This window comes from Archocentrus centrarchus, chromosome 15, assembly GCF_007364275.1.
Source record: "Archocentrus centrarchus isolate MPI-CPG fArcCen1 chromosome 15, fArcCen1, whole genome shotgun sequence".
Taxonomy (NCBI): Eukaryota; Metazoa; Chordata; class Actinopteri; order Cichliformes; family Cichlidae; genus Archocentrus; species Archocentrus centrarchus.
Genome location: NC_044360.1, coordinates 15,027,538 through 15,049,692, shown reverse-complemented (window position 1 = coordinate 15,049,692; position 22,155 = coordinate 15,027,538). Strand labels below are relative to the sequence as shown.

General features: G+C 39.3%; 2 protein-coding genes across 4 annotated transcripts in view; one reads left to right on the top strand and one right to left on the bottom strand.

Moving 5' to 3' along the window:
* Positions 1–10,163, top strand: part of pcsk2 (proprotein convertase subtilisin/kexin type 2) — a 33,961-nt gene extending 23,798 nt beyond the window's left edge. The window contains exons 9-12 of one of the 2 annotated variants that reach the window (XM_030748561.1): positions 1,364–1,579; positions 2,976–3,076; positions 4,460–4,687; positions 9,090–10,163. In XM_030748561.1, coding sequence (XP_030604421.1) covers positions 1,364–1,579; positions 2,976–3,076; positions 4,460–4,687; positions 9,090–9,579 — 1,035 coding nt within the window. In that variant the 3' untranslated portion in view covers positions 9,580–10,163. The remainder of the gene's footprint in view (positions 1–1,363; positions 1,580–2,975; positions 3,077–4,459; positions 4,688–9,089) is intronic. The other variant, XM_030748562.1, reaches the window with a different exon arrangement.
* Positions 10,164–11,366: 1,203 nt separating this feature from the next.
* On the bottom strand, positions 11,367–21,051 carry bfsp1 (beaded filament structural protein 1). Of its 2 annotated transcripts, none has more exons than XM_030748353.1 (8): positions 20,528–21,051; positions 19,542–19,602; positions 19,041–19,136; positions 17,579–17,671; positions 16,115–16,228; positions 14,137–14,357; positions 13,050–13,141; positions 11,367–12,910 (listed from the first exon to the last, which is right to left on the bottom strand). In XM_030748353.1, the coding sequence occupies exons 1-8, from the start codon at positions 20,890–20,892 to the stop codon at positions 11,910–11,912; spliced, it is 2,043 nt and encodes a 680-aa protein (XP_030604213.1). In that variant the 5' UTR covers positions 20,893–21,051; the 3' UTR covers positions 11,367–11,909. The 2 variants fall into 2 exon arrangements, with proteins under 2 accessions (XP_030604213.1, XP_030604214.1); XM_030748354.1 differs by having other exon boundaries at positions 16,115–16,222.
* Between the last annotated feature and the right edge of the window lie 1,104 nt (positions 21,052–22,155).

Below are 22,155 nucleotides of genomic sequence, written 5' to 3'. Positions count from 1 at the left end.
AAAGGGAAACATTTAAAATTAAGAAGCACATTATTTCATATTAACAACTGAGTAAGGCAGTGTGGCTTAAATGGAATTTAATACACTGGGTGCTGTTCAAAACGAAAGCACTTTGTTTGGATTGTGCAGGAGACAGATTGCAGAAGGACTAAAGCACATAGGTGCGCTCAACAATACTCAAACCTCTTTTTGCATTTCAAATGAAAAGAGATAAATAAGCATCATGAAAGGTAGGACACACCACTCCTCCTCCACTTGATCCTTTGTTGTGTGGGGAAATGGTCGGCCTTTTGTAAAACAGGTGCAGCATTTGGTGAGGAGGATGCTCTCTGCGTGGAGCCACTGTCAGTTGTTTCATGTTTCAAGGCACTCTATCAGTAACAAAGATGTCATTTCACTGCGTTTGAATTTGCAGAATGAGGTGCAGGGGAAAAAAGGCATGAAATGTTGTTATTTTGCCTTCCTTGACTGTAGCAATGCCAATTTACATGCTGTAATGGACAACTAAGCGACAGGACAAAACAGGCTTGTGTGTCTGTGTGAGTTGCCAGTTCCAGTACACAATAGAGACTTCACTGAATTTTTTGGGTGTTACTGTGTTCCTGTACACTGGTTAAAGGTTTTTGCTATCATTGGGATGATCACAGAAATTATCATAGCATCATGTCTTCTTTAAATATTATACCTTTCTAATCAGACTTGCCTGCTTTGCATCATAAAATACATACAGAATAGCACAATAACATCTATTTTGCTCTGGAAAGCAATTTATTTTAATACCAGTGGGCTGAACAGCGTGGGCCAGTGAAGTTTATGCTGTCTTTTGCTTAAATGATATCCTTTGTGTCATTACTGTAATACTGTAAGATTGTTCATTTACTGCCTGCCACATTGTTAAGAAGTTAAATAAAAAAAAAAAACCTCCCACCTGCCAAAAGACAACAGAGCCCGTATTCACTCAAAAGACACATATGGATCTAGTAGCTCATTGCAAGTCTGAGTATTATTTTTTTAACTTGTTTTTGAATCACAGTTTTGACAGCTTTCACTGGCCAGTGTGTGATTAAGCAGTTTCTCCTGAAGAGCACGCCCGAAGTGACAAAAAGACATTTTTCCAAATACAAAACCACCACCTGTGTCAAAGGAGGTGTGACTGGCTTTTTGTCAGTGAGTATCTGAGAAATATACACAGGAGTCCAGTTAGTGAATGATTTAAAGTTCTAAGTAAAGTATCACACACTGACATGTACCATAAATTCTCATGTTTCCAATTCTGAGTTCGCCAATATGAATTCCAGAGGAAATAAGCAGAACTGTGACATATTTTCACTTCACTGGGATCATGATGATAATGCTGTTTTAGGGGCGTGGAGGGAAAGGCAGCATCTATGTCTGGGCATCAGGAGACGGTGGTAGCTATGATGACTGTAACTGCGATGGTTATGCCTCAAGTATGTGGACAATCTCCATCAACTCTGCCATCAATGATGGGCGCACTGCTCTGTATGATGAGAGCTGCTCATCCACCCTGGCATCTACGTTCAGCAATGGACGCAAGAGGAACCCGGAGGCTGGCGTGGTGAGTGTGCTTGTGGTTGATTTTACCAAATGTGTTACACAATTGTGAAAGCAGAAGCCACCTCAAATGTTTGCTGTAATGTCTATCAAATGTTGTGATAGTCCATGGTCCTTGATCTTTTAGCATTCAAAGATGACTCAAGGCTTGTTTATGATGTTTCATGCCTTTAAACGATGGCTTTTCTGATTCATAGATGGAACTGTAAATAGCTTTTCAATTTGCTCTGCAGTCAGTGTGGAAGATACCATAAATGTAACTTAGGAAGCTGTTAGCAATTGTGGGTTGGCTCTGAAAAACTGAGTTTCTGATGGAAGAATCGCTCCTACCTGATTACCATTCTTGACATCCAGATGCACCATTCTGCTGTAGATACCAACATTTAAAGCATAATGGATGTGGTTTTTTGCATTCTTCCTTTATAGTTCTTATGCTATTTTTTCACAATGACAGACTGTGCGAGTGTGCGTGTGCGCGCGTGTGTGTGTGTGTGTGTGTGCATGCGTGCGCGTATGCACATGTGTGTAACTAGAGCTGGCTCGAGGCTATTTGAATATTTACATGAAGAACTGTGTCATCAATTGAGGACAAACGCCTGACCTTTATGGGTTATTTTAGGAGGATAATCCCAGGATAATGACTGTTCTTCTCTCCTGGTATCCACACATATCGAGTGACATCCTATATAACACGCTCATAAATGAAGCATGCAAAGGCAACATAAGTGATTATGCAAATCACCTTTGGCTGTTGACAAAGTCATGGATCTTCCCAAGGGTTTCCTCTCTCATTACTGTCAATCTGCTAGCATTTCTAATTAAGCATGAATTAAAAAATCAGGCGTATTTATGTCTCTCTATCTTTGTTCAGACACTTGGTTATGTTGTGTGTTGTGCACATGTCACTAATATGATAACAGTAAAATAATAAATACTCTTTTGTCCCCCCAAAAAACTGGAAATACAAATATAATGCAAACATTTTAAATAAATAATTTAATTGAAAATAATATATATATATATGACAACAACATGCTTGCCACTGGCTTGCATCACTCTGTAAGTGGCTGGGAACCTAGGATACCAGCTATTTTATCTATTTTGGCTTGATGTGTCAGTCGAGCTCTGCACCACCTTTGCTGTATTTTTTTGTTTCATAATAGCTGAGAAACAGGTCTGAAGTTATGGCTTTTGGAAGTCTTCCTAAGCGCATGTATTGATTTCCACTGCACACTCCACTCCACTAACTGTGTCCATTTGAGACAAGATCAAAGTTATTTGAATCTAGCTTTTTCCTTTTTCTCTGTGCAAACAAAATTTATTTGAATTTAAAACAAAAGTAAAAATGAAAAATGTATAGCTTCTGCATATAAAGTTGCCTTTTTTTGTGATTATTTTAGGCTACTACAGATCTGTATGGGAACTGCACACTGCGCCACTCGGGAACTTCAGCAGCAGCTCCGGAGGCAGCTGGTGTCTTTGCTCTGGCTCTTGAGGCTAAGTATGTACTCTACTGGCCTTTTCAAAGGCCTATAATAATTGTGATTATTGATTTAGACAGACTGCCTGTATAAAAACATAATTAAGTTTCCTCATTCAACTTCACTGCTGGAGAAAGTGATAATCACAAGGTATAATTTTAACCATTGGATCTGGACAATCTTCAGATTGTTTTTATGCTATTTATTTCTGAGTTACTCTTTATTTTTAAGTACAAGCTTGAGATTTGAAGAATTTTGCAATAATGTCTTCCTCTGTCATTATCTTGCCTTAGATCGTTAATTCGCATTTTCTCTGTGTGCGTCTAAACTCCTTGAGAGCACAAATAATGTCCCCACTTTTCACAGAACTGCTTATTTATCACAACTGTGAGCCGAATGAAAAGGGAAAACTGCACTTACTCTGACGCCCACAGAGTACAGACTCAATGTATGTTTGCACCAAGGACACAAATAACACTAGATCACTGCTCTTTATACCTTAGCACAAGGCTGAAAGAAATTCAGTTTATTTCCTTTTAAGAGGGCTTAGCACTTACCCATATGTGCTAAATGATACAAAAAAGCACTTATTAGCTCCTAGCTTGCTGAAAAAATTACTGCCTAATCTTTGGAATCTACTGATTCCATCCGTGATGTGTCTTACAAAACCTGCTAATGATGTAATTTACATTTCATTACAAGATAGAGTTTACTTTAGAAGTCTCATCAATTCAAATTGTTCCGTGCGGACCAGAAAATAATTGAAAACATGTACCACTTAAGCAAACCCACCCACACATCATCATCAAACCTGGAGAATTACAGCTTCTATAATCCTTGAGGAGAGCCTGTTCCTTTTCTCAGATGCTTCATTTCTCACATTAAAGACTGACAAGATTCTCTTGCCTTTAACTAACACCAGATAGTGAAGTTGAGTAAAGAAACAGTGTTTGCTTTGCACACACAATAATGATGTTGCTGTTGGGAGGAGCGGATGCTCACCCTGTCCGGTGGCAAATAACTCACAAGCCTTTTTACTGCCCAAACACACTTGAATCGTGCAGCAGCAGGAGTCAGTGAGTCAGCCAGAACAAAGCTGTCACTACACATAGCCAATATAATGGAGGGAGACAGACAAAAGCAGCCCTCTGCCTCTAAGTACAGACACTATGATGTTTAGATAACTGAAAGCTTTTAATTTAAGTAAACCCAGAAATCAGAAATGTTAACAATTGTATTTTTTTGTTTGGTTTTGTTTTCACTATTTGTAACTAAGCTTTAATTGTTTAATTTTTCAGTTGGCCCAACCACGGTTAATCTACAATGCTATCTCTTCTCCATCACTTTGTCTTTGTCCCCTTGTCCCTGTCATGTGTGCATTCGTGACTGTTTATACATCGCAGCCCTAACCTGACATGGAGAGATATGCAGCACCTGTCAGTCCTGACTTCTAAGAGGAACCAGCTCCATGACGAAGTTCACCAGTGGAGAAGGAATGGCGTGGGACTCGAGTTCAACCACCTTTTTGGCTATGGTGTGCTGGATGCTGGTGGCATGGTGAAAATGGCAAAGGAATGGAAAACTGTGCCTGAGCGTTTCCACTGTGTAGCTGGATCCATTCAGGAGGCCCAGTGAGTCACATTTCTACTAATTTTGTAGTTTCTTGTGCTACAAATGCTGCATATTACATATGTGCACTGCATATTTTACAGTCCTAAACTGCCTTTTCCAAAATTTTGAAAGGGAAACCCTGCTGAGTGCAAAAGACACACTCATCTAATTACTGGGTAATCCCAGTGTGGCCTAATTCAATAAAACGTCAGAAAGGGAGTGTCTACTTCATGTTTGGGTTTGGCGCTCAGTCTCTCTGCTGGTCTTGAAAATTTAAAAGGTCAACAATGAATACTCCAGCAGAAGAGTATGAGTCAAGGCATTGGCTAAATTACATTTCTGTATTGCAAATTAAAGCAAACATCTAAAAAAGAAAAAGAGTCCTTAAGAATTTAGCATATTTTCTAGCGTTGTCTTGTTTTGATCGATAGTGACAGGTCTGCTAATTTTCCTTCCCTTGTATATTTGACCTTCATTGTGAAGAATGATGTATGCACACAGTTTATCAGAAGACTAAGACAGAAGACTCTGTCGAAGGGAGATGACTGTGTGCACATCACAAAGTGTGCACTTAGTAGAAGGAGTTGTGTGAGTGTGATTACAGATAGGGGACAAATTAAAGGAAAAGCATGCACTTGTTCATACAGAGAGGTGAAATGGTGGTTCTATGAAGCCGTGGAGGTAAGGGGGTAGGGGTTTTATTGGCATGATCTGAGTTTAGTTGTGTCCCAAGTGGGACACTTTCCTACAAATCAATACAAAGTTGCGATGTGTGATAATTGCATTTAGCCCGTGATGAAACACCTCTATTCTTCTGGGAGTGGGCTCTTCCAGGATAACAACACCTCAGTCATAGGACACAAGTGGTCACTAAATGTTTGAGTGTGAAAATAATGTGAGTTATACTGTATATGCGCTGGATCACAACTCAAGTGAGATTTTTAGACTGATCTCTAAGGTAATGCTCGCCACCACCACCTTTTGGCTCATGTCTCAAGGAGATTGCACGAAACTTTCAGGATTTTGCTGCTTTTCCTTTAATTTGTTATCTGTCTGCTTCAGAAGCCAACTGTTGTTGCTCAGTATACACTTAAAGTACACAGGTCTCATTATCAGAGTTATTAAAGAGCAAACTCACAACTGAAAAATGTCTGGCAGGCATCTTAAGCAAGAGAATTACTAAACCACAAAGAATATGTAATGTTTAAACCTGCAAGTCTGTTACAAGTGACCTTTATGAGTCATATGTCTCAGTGTGTAATCAAGTTGTGGGTACATCAGGAGTTGGTGGGAAAGAGGTAATATACAGCACTGTTTGGATGTGATTCCCTTACAATTACTGTATCATTGTAAGAATAATACACTTCTCACATGAAATAATGTTGACTACATCTATCTGAGTTCTAGGCAATGTGGCACAGATGCAGCTGTAGTTAAGGCATCTTTGCTGTGCTTCCAGTCTCCACCCCTGTCATCCTCTTGTATCCACTCACATCTCCTCTTCTGATTCCCCTGTCCCCACCACTGCACCCGTCACAAGGGCTCTGCTATCCATTCATCTATTATATCCTGAGGCTTTGAGCTTGGGTGTGTGAGCCTGGTAGTTTCCTGTAGCTATCCCTCTTATTCCCTCTAATTAGAGCAGCACAAATAGGCTTGGAGTTCCCTGGAAATACCATCTATCCCAGCGGAGGTGTACGTTTGTGGAGATGTGTGTGACCTAAAGTAATGCTTTAACATGTATTGTGAAAGTGCCAGTGTGTGGGTGAAGATAAAAAGCTGACTGAATAGAGTCCGTCTTTGTGTTTTCTTCCACCATCAACACCCACAGCACCTTATTTTGGTCTGTAATCAGAGCTCCACAGACGATGCAGTCACGACAACATGGTGTGAAAATGTTCTTCTGTGTGTCGTGTGTCCCTCCCCTGAGTTTTGTGACAGATGAAAAAGGAGCATCGCACAGCTTTTATTGCATCCCTGGGGAGACCCCTTGCAAATGGTGGAAAGACCTGCCTTCTTACAGAGTGGTTGTGATTTTACGTTGTCATTATTATCTGGTTATTCAGAGTTCCACTGCAAAAAAAACAAAAAAAAAACAAAAAAAAAACAAAACAATGCAACCTGTTCTTTGCACAGACATGAAGAAAGTTTGAATATCTGGGGGTGTAAATGAGCAGGGAGGTAGTGCTCATAGGGGAAAAGCACCAAAAGAAATGTCTCCTTTTTGGGGACTATTTTTGAGTAAAGCTATATTGCTGGGTGTGTCACATTTTTCATCAGTTCACTGTTTCCAAAGCAGCACCGCAGGGCTTTTGCTGCCTCTATTGTGGTAGAGCTATAATTACAACAAGCCCACCTCTGATGATATTGTATCAGCAGAGAAAAGCAATAAACACTAACGTTGCCATGCTAGCAAACACACTATCAGCACTGATCTGATAGCTGCTCGGGGCTGGCTGCAGCTTACTTTGCTGGAGGAGAACTTCTCATTATCAGTGGTGCTGGCACACAGTGGCACGCTGTGTGGCAGGTTTGTTTTTAATCTCCACTGGTCCTGCCCTTCAGAGGCATCCGTGTCCCTGCTCTACGGCTGACTGCTGTAATTACTCTTGCATGTTAACTGATAGGCACCGTGCAGCTGCTGCACACAAGATCCCTTTTATAGGTTTATATGCACATGTTGTATTAAAAAAAATTCTCATGAGTTAAACCCAAAAATAATAATGCTTTAAAAATTATGCTGACAAGAAAAGCTGTTGTCCAACATCTAGACATAAATTGCATGTTTATCAAGAGGTGTTTCTTCTTTATTTTTACAGGCTTTTTACATATAACACTTCTGATGTTAATGGGAAAGAAGGTCTTGTATTTAACCATGTCTAACCTCTTAATACAGGGTGTAACTTATTGTGCAATACCACACTATGAACTGTTCTGTTTTTCTGGGAATAGTAATTTACTTCCTCAGCTCACCACTGCACTGGCTGTGCTCTGCATAGTGGTCTATTAATCATTTTTCAAAATGAATGCTGTTCCGCGTCTCTCTCACTCAGTTTCTGTGTCTTCTCTGTGTTCCCCATCTCATCCCCTCAACCAGGCCCATTTCCCACTGCTGTGATGCACCCTTAGCCTCTAATAATGTTATTAAGCCTCTTCACAGCCTTTGGCCACCACCCCTGCCCTGCTGTGTTCCCCCAATTTCTCCCCATCCCCCAGGGAGATCTAAAAGTATATCTTACCAAGCAAAATACAGCAGCACTCCAGAAACCAGCCTGCTTTTTGCACTCTGTTGTAAACAATTCATGATAGCAAACAAAGAGACCTGGAAATCATTAGAAAATATTAGATCATATGTAATGATAAACATATATTTACATATTTATTGAAATATCATGCATTTTATGTTTGAATTTGGAGATTTACATTCACTAGTTGTCATGGATTTTTTTTTCTTTCAGAGCACTTCTTGTCTACAGTATGTTGGATTATAATACTTTTCATTGTTACCAATCCAAGATTTACTTATGATACGATATGAAGATTTTCTGTTCTTCAGATTAGATCATTTGAAGGCAACACAATAAGGAAAACAAAAATTCACTTACTAAAGGGCTGTGGCTCAGGTTCTAGAGTGGCTCATCTACCATCCAGAAGGTTGGTGGATCACTTACCTGGCTCCTCCAGTCCATGTGTTGAAGTATCCTCAGACAAAATACTGAACCAATGTATCCATCGGACTGTGAGGGGATGTGTGAATGTTAGATAAAAGTGCTTAGGTATAGATGAAAACATAGTAAGAATCCAGGTGATTGAGTGAATGAGACTTGTATTAGAAAGTGCTATGAGTAAAAAAGGTGCTATATAAATCCCAATCCATTTAACAAGTAACACATCAGGAATTATGTGATAATTATTGAGTAAGAAGAAATTTTTAAATCTGAGCTCTAGACATTTAAACAACAAGCAGACTCATTGCAAACTGGTTATTTCTAGAATATTAAGTGCTAAAATATGTGTCCCAGAAGGGGGTCTTTTAATGTTGACCAAAGACCAGAGCATTTTATTCTCTCCGCAAGCAAAAGCGTACTGAGTAAATTAAGCAGACATGACAGTCATGACTGCTTTTGTGCAATGAGGGAACATAAAAAGGTGCTTCATTCTTTGTCAGGGTTGGATGGTTCTATTGAAAAATAGGTCAGGTGCTGTATTTACTGGGACTTTGAAAGAAGAGCAGGGAGAAGGCAGTGGTACTTTCAACTACTCTCTCAGCATTATGTGCTGGGATCCCCAATTTCATCTTCTAACCATATTATACTGACAAAGTCTCATTTCATCTTGCTCTCTTTTAAAACTGATATGTGACTTTTCTATGCATCCCTGATATGCAGTTTTAACTTCACCGTTCTGGTTCTTTTTCTCCAGTAAAATCCAGTCTGGTAACAAGGTGGTGCTGGCCATAACCACTGAAGCCTGTCAGGGAAAGGACAACTTTGTCCGCTACCTGGAGCATGTTCAGGCAGTAGTCACTGTCAACACCAGCCGCCGCGGTGACCTCAACATCAATATGACCTCACCAATGGGCACAAAGTCCATACTGTTGAGCCGAAGGCCCCGTGATGATGACTCCAAGGTGGGCTTTGACAAGTGGCCCTTCATGACCACTCATACCTGGGGAGAGGATCCCCGTGGGACCTGGGTCCTCGAAGTGGGCTTTCAAGGTGATGAGCCACAGCGGGGGGTCCTGAAGGAGTGGACTCTCATGCTGCATGGAACACAAAGTGCCCCTTACATAGACCAGATAGTACGTGATTATCAGTCCAAACTTGCCATGTCCAAAAAGGAGGAGCTTGAGGAGGAGCTGGATGAGGCTGTAGAGAGAAGCCTGAAGAGTTTGCTGAGTAAAAATAACTAAAATCCCATCTGCATGTTGCCAACTCTTTCACGTATCTTCCTTCTGCAGTCTCGCTTTGTCCTTCTCTAGAATTTCACTGCATCTCTTAAGTTCTTCTAAGTCCCTTGTTATCTTCCCTTTTGTCTACCTCCATCCTCTCCTGTCTCTGCTTTTTGTTATCCATGTTAAAATTAGCCCCTTCAATGAATGTTTCTAGTAATCCAATTATGATGAAAGTGTAATCTTCAATAATCTATTCTATAAAGAGAAAGCAAATTATATCACCTGGATTTTTACACTCTACAGAACTGTACATAAAGCAAACGCAAGCCACTCTTTCATGCTCTTGCTTTAACTGCCCTACACCTCTCTTCTGCCAAATGTTGTACAGTTTGTGACTGTAAATGATTTTCTGTGCCATTCTACTTAAAGTTTAAAATCTTGCAAACAGAGCAGTGATATTTCTTTCTGTTTATATTTTTGTGACATGCACTGTTTATATAAACATGGAAAGAATGTGTAATTCATTTTGCAGCCTGTGGTCATCAGTTCATATTTCATAATCTTTGATGGACTATAATAAATCTATTCAGCTGTTTATTAAAGCACTTGAGTGATTTGAAATACAACCGCCAAAGAAACTGAATGCATGCAGCAAGCCAGTCCTGCATCCCGCACGTGCTCCACTAAAATTGGAGCACATGTGGGGTTAACCTAGTGTAAAACAAGCAAAAGTTTGAATCTTTCACAGGCTTCTTTCATTTTGTACTGTGCTGTTCAATAAAGGCCCCCCCCCCCCCCCCCCCCCCCCCAAAAAAAAAAGAAAAAAGAAAAAGCTCCTTACCTAGGTACTACAGATACATTTCATATATTAAAAAAAAGCAAAAGGTAGCACCAGTGAATTACTGTCAGATTAATTATTTAGCAGGCTATAAATCTCCAAAACATATAGAGGCATCACTCTGTAAATAAAATGTGTCCTGGACAGATGTTGAAGTAGATAAGGACTGTTTATAGAAGACCTAAAACAGTTACTTTACTACAAAATGAACTCTTTCAAAATTAATTTTTTGCTTTGTTGCTGAGTAGCACCAAACAGCAGAATGTTAGCAACTGGCTAAACAATTTGGCTTAAGAAACCTAGCAGTTAGCTAGCCAGATACAAGCTGAGCTAAAAGTAGTGTGAATGCTGGATTTGAATTAATCAGACCACCTTCACAATCCAAATGAATGCTATTGCTTGTGCTAATTCCAGTGTGCGGTTTGGTGTGTCAGTAAGCAACTGGTGCACTTAAATTCTGATGTCAGTAAATAGTTTTTACAGCTTATTTCCACTTCGTCCATGGCCAGAAATTAAAAATCAGTGTTGAATTATGAGCAGAGAGGAAAACAGAACGTTATTGGCCTTACTGGGGACTTCTAATTATCTTAGCCATTGTTTAATTTTAGTCAAAGTAAGCTATCACAATTAATAGCAGTAATCCAACATACATTTTTTAAAAGAATGATTTTTACCAGCTTAAATATTTCTTTGAAATCTTCTTTGAAGTGTTTTACATATTTTATATCAGATATCTGTTTTCTCTTTCTTTCTTTCTTTGCAGATACTACAGACTTTAAAGTAAAACTTCCTGATCCACAGTGAGGGTGTGAAGGACACTGTGACAACCAGTCTCTAAATTGTCAAATGCACCCACAGTGTCTAGTAAAAAAGTCTTTTATGACATATTAATTCAACATATAAGGTGCTTGGTACACACCAGTTATGTGAAAGCAAACACAACAATATATCAGTTGATGTTTGGGTCTTTTTTTATTATTAAATATATCAAAGCAAATTAATACACAGCAAAATTGTGCTGAGGGCAGGCAATGGCATCCAATTGAACAATTGAGCTGAAAGGGGAGGGTTGGAGTTCTAAGAAAGAGTTCAAAAAGGGTGGCACAGCTTCTTAGTCTTCAAGGTTTATTTTTTTCTTTGTCTTTTTATAGGTGGTGTAAAGCTTAGTTTCCCATTGTTCCAAGTTTTCAGACAGTAAAGGACTCAGCATGAGTTTGGGTGTATATATTGAACAACAACAGCAGTACTTATGGAACCAGCAAAACATATTCTGGACGCAAGACCAGAGACTGCAAGCAAATGGAAGAGCAATGAATATCAAAGCAGGAATGTCTAGTTGTTCTTTATGTGTGGGTGGTCTCCCTAAGAGACAAGAACATTAGCATTAAAACAGTAGTTTAAGAAACATTGGTGTTTATGAAGTCCGTATCTATCAGCATTATCTTCTGTTAGAGGACCTGCATCATGTTGGATCCTGGTTGCCTGACCCTTCATGTCAGGTGACATGGTTTCAGTGTTTCTTCTTGCTGGACTTCTCAATCATCGTCTCCACCACCATGGAAGTTTCCTCATAACCTTTAATCTTGCGGCCATTGGAGAACTTCTCCACAGACTCCACAACCTCCAGCTTCTCGTAGGTCATGGCATCTGGAGTAAAGCTACTCGAGCTGGTGCTGGTGCTGGTGCTAGTGCTGGAACTTGAACTGGAGCTGGTGCTGGCACCACGAGGTGCAGGCTTTGGAGTGGGCCCACTTGGGCTGCTGTCATCTCTTTTTGGCTTGGGTTGTTTTGCAGGGGTGGGATCTTTAGGGACAGAACTTGGCCCAGAGGGTGGAGAGACTGGGCTTGGATCCTTTGAGTGAGGGTGAGGCTCTCCACTGCTGTGTTTACCTTTTTCTCCGTTATCCTTAGGTAGTCTGCCCTTATTATCCTTCTTTCCTTCTCCTGCATTGGAGGGCAGGGTTGGACTGAGAGGCCTAGGGTCTACCATGGGCTGAGGAGGTGGAGGGGATGGTGTCCTACGTCCATAAGGTTCATAAGGAGGCATCATGCCATCTCTGATAGTAACAAAAATGCGGCCAGCTGATGGTGTGGAGGTGTAGAAACAGGGGTCTAGGTAGCTTCCGTCACCGGTGACAAGCACATAACGACCCTTGGTGTAGAAATCAGCGATCGGCTCAGGCTTCTTGTACTTCCTCATTCTGTCTCTGACAATGTTACAGAGAGTGTCAAAGGCTTTGCTAATCTGAGCTCCATCTGGGACATCCTGTGGAGACACTCCACTGAGAACAGGTCTCGACTCTTCACTCTTCACCCCCTCCTCTTGCACCTCCTCAGACTGGACCTCCTTCATTTCTTCATTTGGAGCTTCTCCACTGGCTCTATTTTTTTCCTCCTGGCCACTGTCTATCACATCTTTTGGGGTCAGATCCTTCTTCTTCAGGACCTTCTTAGCCAGTATCTTCTGTCGGGGCTTGACACTGGTAATGTCCTGAATAGCCTGGGTGATATCTAGACACAAATGAGGTTACAGGTCAACTAGAAATAACTAAAAGAATTCAAATGTAAATTAAAAAAAAACTACTTGACATTGCTTTGAATGATCAGGAAACATCTTAGCTTTGTAAGACATAACCTCTGGTGGCCTTACCTTTCCCTCTGCTTGATGCAGTGGGTGTGTGAGTGTAGTGGTAATTAGTGGTAAACAGAGTAATGGGAGTGCCAATTATTGCTGAATTCAACCTACAAGAAAGAGAGCAGTAAAATGTCACCCAGTGATGTTCTGGGCACTTTTTCTGTGCAGGGAAAACTGATTATTTACATTATTCAAAATATGAAACAACATATAACGTTAAATGACACAAATAAAGGTAATCTTACATTAAAGCAAAAACCCTTGTGCTAACGCAGAAGAACACACTTATTGTCACACAGTGCCATCTGCTGGCTGAGTGCACACCATACATTAACCCACTGTATGTCACAAGAGGCAGATCTAACTTTGTTAGACATAAGGTGTGGACACGGCCTTAGGCTAAGTCATCAAGGGACTTTCAAGAATGTGGAGTGTTTCAGTGATCCTAGGAGTTATGGTGGCAGTGTGTGAAAAAAGTGTGAAAAAGACCATGACACTGTCATATAAATGCCTCTCCAATAACAAAATACCCATGACATTTTTAATGCTCGAAAATTTTTCACATAATTAAAAGGGCTTTTGTAAAGCGGTACATCAAAATTGTCTCATTTTGGACATGCACTCTATTTTTTTTTCTCTCTTTGCTATCACCTCCCAACCAGTCACAGCAGATAGTTGTCGTTTTGAGCCTGGTTGTGCAACAGGTCTCTTCCTATTAAAAGGGAGTTCCTCTGTCTCACTGTCATCAAGTGTCATAGAGGTGTGTCTGACTGTTGGGGTTTTTTTTACAGTTTCCTTGCGCTGTCTGAATCTAGACTGATCTCAGAAACTTTGAAGGTTTTTTCAATTTAATTGTTATTTTTGCTACTGCTAGACTTTGTTCATGCTGATTGTATCATTAAAACCTTTTAGCCCTGTGATCAGGGCTAAAATTTGTTGCTTTTACATTTGTGTCAGATTTAGTGAGAGCCAGGAGTTATTTCAGCCAACAGCACATGCCATTTCTTTATGCTCCCTAACCGAAGTGAGCAATTAATCTTTTCATTCAGGTCTGTGTAAGTGTGTCTTTATGTGTATTAGAAGCAAAGTGGTGTTAGCCTACCTATTATCTTCATTCTCAATGATCCTCTTGTACCTCTCCAGCTCATTCTCAAGGGATATCTGGTACATTGCCAGGTGGCGACATTCACTGGTGTACTTCTCCAAGGACCTCTCAGCTTCCTCGATCTCCTTCCGTAGAGATTCGATTTTCTCGTTGTACATTTGGATCTCATCGTCATAGCTCTCCTGGGTGTTTTTGATGGCTTGCTCCAACACTGTATTCTGACAGAAGAGGCAAGCAGGGATGAATAGATAATGATATAAATAAATGACCCATAATTTTTGAAGAGAAAATCCTGTTATTAATAATAACAAAAGCTGAATGAAGATCATTATTTATGTATAAAGCACACGTATATACACTATGACAAAAACAAAGCAGCCAAATCAAGAAATGTATATTTACTCGTATCATCTTTTCATTATAATAAAGCGCTTCTGTGTTTCCCTTCTATGAAAGGAAACGCTACCTTGGCTGAACTCTACCTTTTAGCTTATTACTCTTTCATAGCATGACCATTGCTGACACCTAGTGGCATTTCTGCAGCATCTATTAGTGTGACATGATGGAGGCAGTTTGGTGAAAACCTGTTTAAAGGGGCCCTGTTAAGTCCATTGCAAGCTCCATATTTTAATTTTTGTGTTTTATTTTGCTTTGCATGATTCGTAGTACAAAAAGAACCTTATTTCTTAGTCCATCCACTCTCTGAAACAAACCTCTTTCTGTAAGCCCACGCTACCTTTAAGCCAGTTTTCATGGGATTGGTTCACTCAAGCAAAAAGAAGGTTTTTAACAGCAGGGGGGTGGGGCTTCTGTGCTTAGCATGAGAGCTGTATTTATATCTAAGGATATCCATTGACACTGATGCCTTACAGATCCAAAACCTGAAAAAAAAGACTGTAAAACTGAATACATGTAAGTCTGAACTCTTTTGTCTCATATGAATTACTAGAAAATCTGCTGATTATTTGATTATTTGACGATTTGACCACATTTAATATGAGCATCCACAATTATTATAGAATATCTATGACAGAAAAAAAGAAAAAATATATTAGGTCCCATTTATTGAGCGGTTTTAATACATAAATAAAATAAAAATTACCTTTAAAAAAAACTAATTTTATACAGCCTAAACCAAGAAACATGACTTATTACTTGAATAAGACAAGATGGATTGAAACGAAGTAAATGATTGTTTAGCCCTCTTGGGTATGGGGTATAATTGGCCATTTTTGACTACTTTTGATTTAAAGTTCACCTGAAAAACTGTTTACTTCGCTTTGTTTGGTATAATTTTTTTCAGCACAACCTCACATATGTGACTATTCTTTAATTTTGACATGCTGCTTTAACACATTGGCCCTAAAATCACACAAAACATAAAAAAAAGAAACTTGCATGCGGGTCCATTTCATGCCTTGGACAGGGTTAGGGTGACATCCGCACAGTCTATTATATGCTTTGCCAATAAAAAAATACACTGCTTGCATCATTTTTAACAAAGGTTCATAAACTACAACTTCTCCAATGTGCCAAGATGTCAGAATAAATACAGATATCGGAATTTTGGTCTGACCAAAATCACATCATGAGCTGTGGGATATTCTTGTCTTTCAGATGTGAAAGTGTGTCTTCATGTGTATTAGAAGCAGTCGAGTAATATTTGTAAAATTAGACCAAATGATTCATCAATTAACTGTATTTACAGCAGCCACTGGGAGTTCGGGCTGGTCTTGATGGAATCTGTCTTTCTTCTAATGGAGAAATCCTTTTGTGTGCATCTACTATAAATATCAGTTTGGTGAAAGAAAGAAAGAAAGAAAGAAAGAAAGAAATAAAGAAAGAAATAAATAAATAAATAAAGAAAAAAACAAAGAAAGAAAGAAAGAAAGAAAGAAAGAAAGAAAGAAAGAAAGAAAGAAAGAAAGAAAATGATGTATTTAAGGCAAAACCTCCAGTTGTCATGGTGACCCACCTCAGTCTGTAGTCGCTGTTTCTGGGCCTGCAGCTGGCAGAGGGCACTCTTATATTCCTCCAGCTGACTCTGCAACGCTGGTACTTTTCTTTGGGCCAGCAGCTTCTCCTGCTCCTTCACACATTGAACACAAATCAATGAAAACATGCAGAGAATTGTTGTGTGTAACACCACACACACTTATCCAACAGTAAGGTTGGTCCAGCTTTGACTGGATTCAAAGATTCACAAATGTTTGTTTTTTTAATCTAAAAGGTTTAAGAATTGTGAAGCTTTTTGTGTTAATTTCAAATACATAATAATGCCATGTAACATTCACATATTCCTTGTAGATCTTAACATTTTGTAATTTTCAAATATTTATTGGCAACCTAGATGTTGTCATTTAAAGTGACATTATTAACTTATGGACATTTTTTTCTAATTCAGGTTTGAAACACATCATCCCTGCTACTGCACTTAAAGTCTATACTCTGATAAGCTCTAACACACAGGGCTGCTGTATTGTGGGCCATCCTAAATCAGTCACTGGTTGTGTGCTTCTCTGCCCCTCACAAGGCATTCATTATTAAGACTTTAATAGTCTAGACAAATTAGTTCATTTGTTTTTGTTTAGTTTTTTTTCATTCAGTGTACTCAAAAAAATACTTTGCATGTTCAAAGGTCTGTTGCAGATTTTAAAACTACTTAAAGATTTAAACTAATTAGTGTTATCAATACATTTTATCAAACTTTTCTTGTGGAAAAGAGCTTAATTTTGGAGGGACTTTTAATAGTGCACACAAAGGCCATGTGATTTCCATATTGATCATCATTCAGTGTCTCCATGTGTCCTTTATGGGAACATCTGGAACTATCATACTTCACCAGGAATTAGTTCCCATCTTTCTTTTAATTTGTCACCCCTCTCTGTATTTATATACAGCGGGCCTTCTGAGACTATAAAAACTACCACTACACTTTTTTTTTTCCAGTGGATGTCAGTTCAGCACAGCAACGAAGCGCTGCGGCTCTTTGTTACCACCCACAGAGATTTAATTCAAGCAATTAAACAATTTCTGCATTTAGAGCAGACATGCCTCTGAGAAATGTTTATATAAATAAGTCTCCAATTTGCTACACAAATGCTTGTCGCTATGGTGCAGCTACTAAAAAATTAGCATGCACGGCCGTTCTTCACGGCATTTGCTTCATTATCTGCCCTGACACTCTCATACTGCAGGCCTGTCAATGTGTCTGGATGGCAGTCTGACCGTCTCTCTGTTGTGCTTTCTGCACATGCACTCACACACGTATACAAAAACACAAACATGGGCACAGGCGACCAGTTGGACTGAAAAGCCAGTAACCTCATCAACCCCAGACACGTAGCCGGGCTGGCACACATGCAAACATCATCTTTTCCCCCCAGGGAGGGCAGTGCACACTCAGACACGCACACAATGACAGCATTAGTGACCTCACCTCGGAGATGCCAACTGACACATTGGGAACAAGGGGGAGTGTCTGGTTGATTTGCTGCAAAATGTTTACATAGGTTTGGATCTCTGCGAGGTTCTATGGAGAGAAAGACAATATGGAACATTTTAGATACAAATTATAGGTGAAAACCTCTTCCTTTTCTTTGCATGAAAATAAAGATTTGGATGAAAAGCTTTCATTTAGCTGAAATGTATTTATAAATTGGCACAACATTTCCTTATAGCAAAGAGGCTTTCTTTTCAAATCCTTTTGTAATAGGGTGATCTCAGACTCTAATAAGGAGAAGCTATATTTCCTCTTTCCACAAGCATGCTTCAAAGCTCAGGACCACAAGCCCAATATGCATGTGAGAGGACTCTCTATTCTTCTCTACATGATACAGTAACAGCATCGCCAATTGATATGCTCGTGATCTCAATATTGCAAAGTCATGGATCAATTCATTACCAAAAACACCACTGGGTAACACTAAAAAGGCAAGAAAATATGGAGGTATGAAAGTCTATGCAAAGTATGCCTGATCCATTATGTGGCATTTTCTTGTTTTGTCTCAGAATTTTTGCAGCCATTGTTTTGGACCTTGCAGCTATCACCACACCTCAAAGGACTATATTTTTTCTCTGCGCTTTCCAGTAATATTATGAGCAATGCTTTCCGTGCTCACATCACCGACAGTAAATTCTTAAATCCCCAGGAACATCATGATATCTCCATTGGCAATAATTTCAAGGATTTGAGTCACAAGAAAGAGTTGTGGCCTGAGGTCAGCTGCCTGGTCAAAAGTGGCAGAAAGGTTTCTAGACTGACTGTGAATAGGCAATAAATCTATGCAGCATAACCTCCCCTGAGGTCATTTTTACTGTCAAAAAACAATTTCAAGCTGTCACAGTGCAATTAAACACTGAAAAGGGCTATTATAGGGGCTCTATTTGTTTATAGTTGATAAAATAATATGTGCTGTATTGAATTTCCCCCATTTATATTAACATTTTAAAGGCATATAATGTAAACAAGCAGAGCATGTTTAGAGAAAAGACTAATTCCATATAATTAAAGCATTTGCAACCTAATCTACAACACTCTCTTTGTGTCTATAAATTTGCATAATTTGTTACCACAAATGGACTTTGATGGAACCGTAATACACAAAGCATGACAATGACTTTTTTTTCTGCAGTATATCAGATGATAGCAACTGAAGAATGACTTTTACTGATTATGAACATAGACATAAACATAAGTTGGGTAAAGATTGTCTTATTTAAATACTTAAAAAAGTTCTAAGTGATTCTAATAATCAAACAAGATGTGTTTGTTTTAGTAACAAATTAACCAAGTTCTTCTGTAGCCTCTAATTTAGCCTCACAAGAAAAATGCACATTTTTCAAGTAGCAATCATAATGTTCCTTTAAAATCTGTCAGGGATTTCCCATTAAGTACTGACCTTCTTGTGTCTGTCTCTGGTGGAATTGATGTCATCCTGCAGGAACTGTGACTGGATCTGGTACTCCAGGTTTCTCAGCAGAGCTCCATCAGCCTGCTGCAGGTAAGGAGACCCAAGAGAGAAAAAATAAGTTAATGGCACAATGTGATTTTTTTTTTCTTTGACAATAACACTGAAGTGAGAGACTGCAGTCAAATAACAATGAAGATAATTCTCTAGTGTCGTACTAACTGTCATCACGGTACCTCTTTTATCTTTTATACTCATTGTGGTACTGCATTTCTTTGATTTCTAAAATACATTGGAATATAGAGGAAAAAAAGTAAAAATGTATTTTTTCATCAGCCGTAAATCATTTTAGCTGCCTCTAACTTTACATGCACATGTTCTATGCTTAAATGTTCGAGAATAACCATGCAGATTTACTAAAATGCAGTTATAAATGTCCTTTTGTGGGTGTGCTTAAACAAATGTAATTTTAATCATATTTAAATATATTACCTTGTTTAATTGTTCCAGTGTGCCTCTTAGCTGTTCCTGATAATCACATTCATTTCTGTATCTGAAAAACAAAAGATCCCAATTATGTGTTCCTACAAACCCAGACAGTACAATTAACATATTGCCATAGTAAGCTACAGTGATTACACTATATACCAGCACATTATTTATATATAATACCTTGCTGGCATTGTAAGCTCACAGTGAGAAGGGACAGATTAACAAACTGTTGTGTTTGTGATGTGTCAGAGTAAAAAATCCAAATTATACATGCTGAAATCCTCCTCACTTCAGCTGCTAATTCAGCCAAAGTTGATCAATGTTATTCTTAACTAATCAATAATGCAGGAAGGCTGCCTGCAGATAGCTGATTACAAGGCTTTTCTAGATGGTTCCCATTAATGAATTGATTCTCCTTGATTACCAAAAATCTCACCCAACGCGCTCTCTCTCTCTCTCTCTGTCTATGTTTCCTAATAGTATACTGGAGCCATGCATATACATTTGCTGCACAAACATCTGAGACTTCTCTGATTTTTCCTCACGATCCTGGAGTGGATAAGCATTAGGAAATAGCTTTGGATAAAAATGTATTTAATCTAATTCCTATATGCAGCACATACTGTTACAATTTAATGTCACATTTTATGTTACAGTTGTTGGTGACAAAGTATTCTATATAAGTTGTACACCATTTATAACAAATTAATGTTATAACAGTTTTCCTGATTATACAATTCTTTTTCAAAGCCTTTTTTTTTTTAAATACCATGCTTCTTACAGTGATTGTCAAATTTTTATGGGTTCCTGCATTTGTTGAGTAGCATCAGTTAATGTTCATTTTAGAACCAATATTTTAGAGCTGGGTTCTGTGATACTTTCCCTTAATTCTAATGACATTTCTGTGATTTTCTCATTACTACCTGTCCGAGGAAGAAGTTTGACTGCTGACACACTACAACACTAGCCACTGCCCATTCCCTTACTTGCTGGTATATTCATCCAGCATGCGGCAAGCATCCTTCAGCTCCCGCTCCAGCTTGGCATGGTCGGAAAACAGCTCTCGAATGCGTTGCCTGTTGACTTCAATCTGCTCTGTGAAGGCCTCCTCTAGGCCGCTTGCCTCTTCCATTCGCTGCAGTGTCTCCAGCTGCTTGCGGAACACAGCATTGCGCTGCTCTAAGACTCTTGCCCTGTTGATGTACCGGGCAAAACGGCTGTTGAGCTCCTGAAGGCTCTCCCAGCCCTGGATGGCTGAGATGCCTGCAGATTCTTCAGCATCTTCATCAAAGAAATCTGAGCGCTCATATTTTTCCTTGCGCACCTCATGCAGGTAGCTGGTCTTAAACATGATGGCACGCTTCTCTCCCCTGGGCTGGTGGTATTCCCGGAGTGCTTGGTCCACCTTAGCACCTTTAATGTGTGAAAACTTGGTTGCTCACCCTTGGCTGTCTCATGCTAGACTGAGCACTGCACAGTACTGGCTGGTGGCGAAATAGCCCCCAAAACCTCCCTCTGGTTGTTGCCATGCATGCTATGAGCCTGGGGTTTTCCAGAGATTATTGTTGCCTTTGTGGCAGAAATTAGAAAAGCAATACTGTTGATGACAAAGCAAAACAACAAAGAAAACACAAATGGCTGGCCCACAAAAGCACTGGGATGTCACACACCATTGTTTTGGTTCTTAGTCAGCTGCTTTCTAGATCCCTGGCAGGCTAGATGTTGGCACACCACAGGACAGAGGGGGAAATTTCATGTAGTACAGTTTGTGGGAACTGTGGAGAACTGTTCTTGCCTAAAGTGGCTACTTGTTGACACTCTATACTTTTGTTTATATTTATAAATGGTTATTAACTGGATTTTGGTTTATAACCTCAAAGGCTTTGCACAAAAAATACATTAACATTCATGCTATTATAGAAGCCCTGCAAGGAGATCCGGTATATCCGGTATAATGAATTGTTAATTTTATTTCCATCAGAAAAATATATAAAACAATCACAATACAACTGAAATAAGTCTCGATCAAAATAAAAACTTTTCTGTTAATTTTGCGCTTACATGTGGTGTTGTTCATTTTAACTTAATCAAATAGCAGAGTATAGTCAAATCAAAAGTAAAGGAAAATCTCTCTGTTTTGCTGAAAAGGTAGCTCAGAAGCAGAAACATTACAGTTTGCTACTAATAAAATGAAAGCCTCATTCCACTTTGTAATTAGATTCTCTCTCTTCCTCTTATTAGGACATTTTGCAGAGTGTTAAGCTGGCTGTGGAAACCTGGACACAAATGCAGAGCATTGTCCTTGAAAATGGCAAGCGAGCTTCAATCTCCTTTCCGCCCATAATTGTTCACATTCCACAGCTTCCTCAGCAGCAGCGGGCATCACATTCAGTGTCACACTCTGGTGTCAACTAGTAGGAAAAACCAGCTTCTTATATAGCGTACAAGTGCGCAATAGGAGGTGTCTTCAAAACATACAAGTAAACACTCACACTGATAGAGGACAGGGACCAGGAGGACAGGGGGACCTTGACACAGAGATGAGAGACGGTGAAAGTGGTGAAAGTGGTGGAAGACTGAGAAAGGGTGCTTTACTCCTAGTGTGTTCTGGATC

Excerpts from the sequence above, each read along its gene's own strand:
- bfsp1 (XM_030748353.1), bottom strand. The coding sequence starts at position 20,892 with ATGTTTAAGACCAGCTACCTGCATGAGGTGCGCAAGGAAAAATATGAG. Across the intron at positions 17,672-19,040 it reads CCAGAGACAGACACAAGAAG|AACCTCGCAGAGATCCAAAC; the intron begins GTCAGTACTTAA and ends TTCTCTCCATAG. Across the intron at positions 13,142-14,136 it reads ATTGAGAATGAAGATAATAG|GTTGAATTCAGCAATAATTG; the intron begins GTAGGCTAACAC and ends TCTTTCTTGTAG.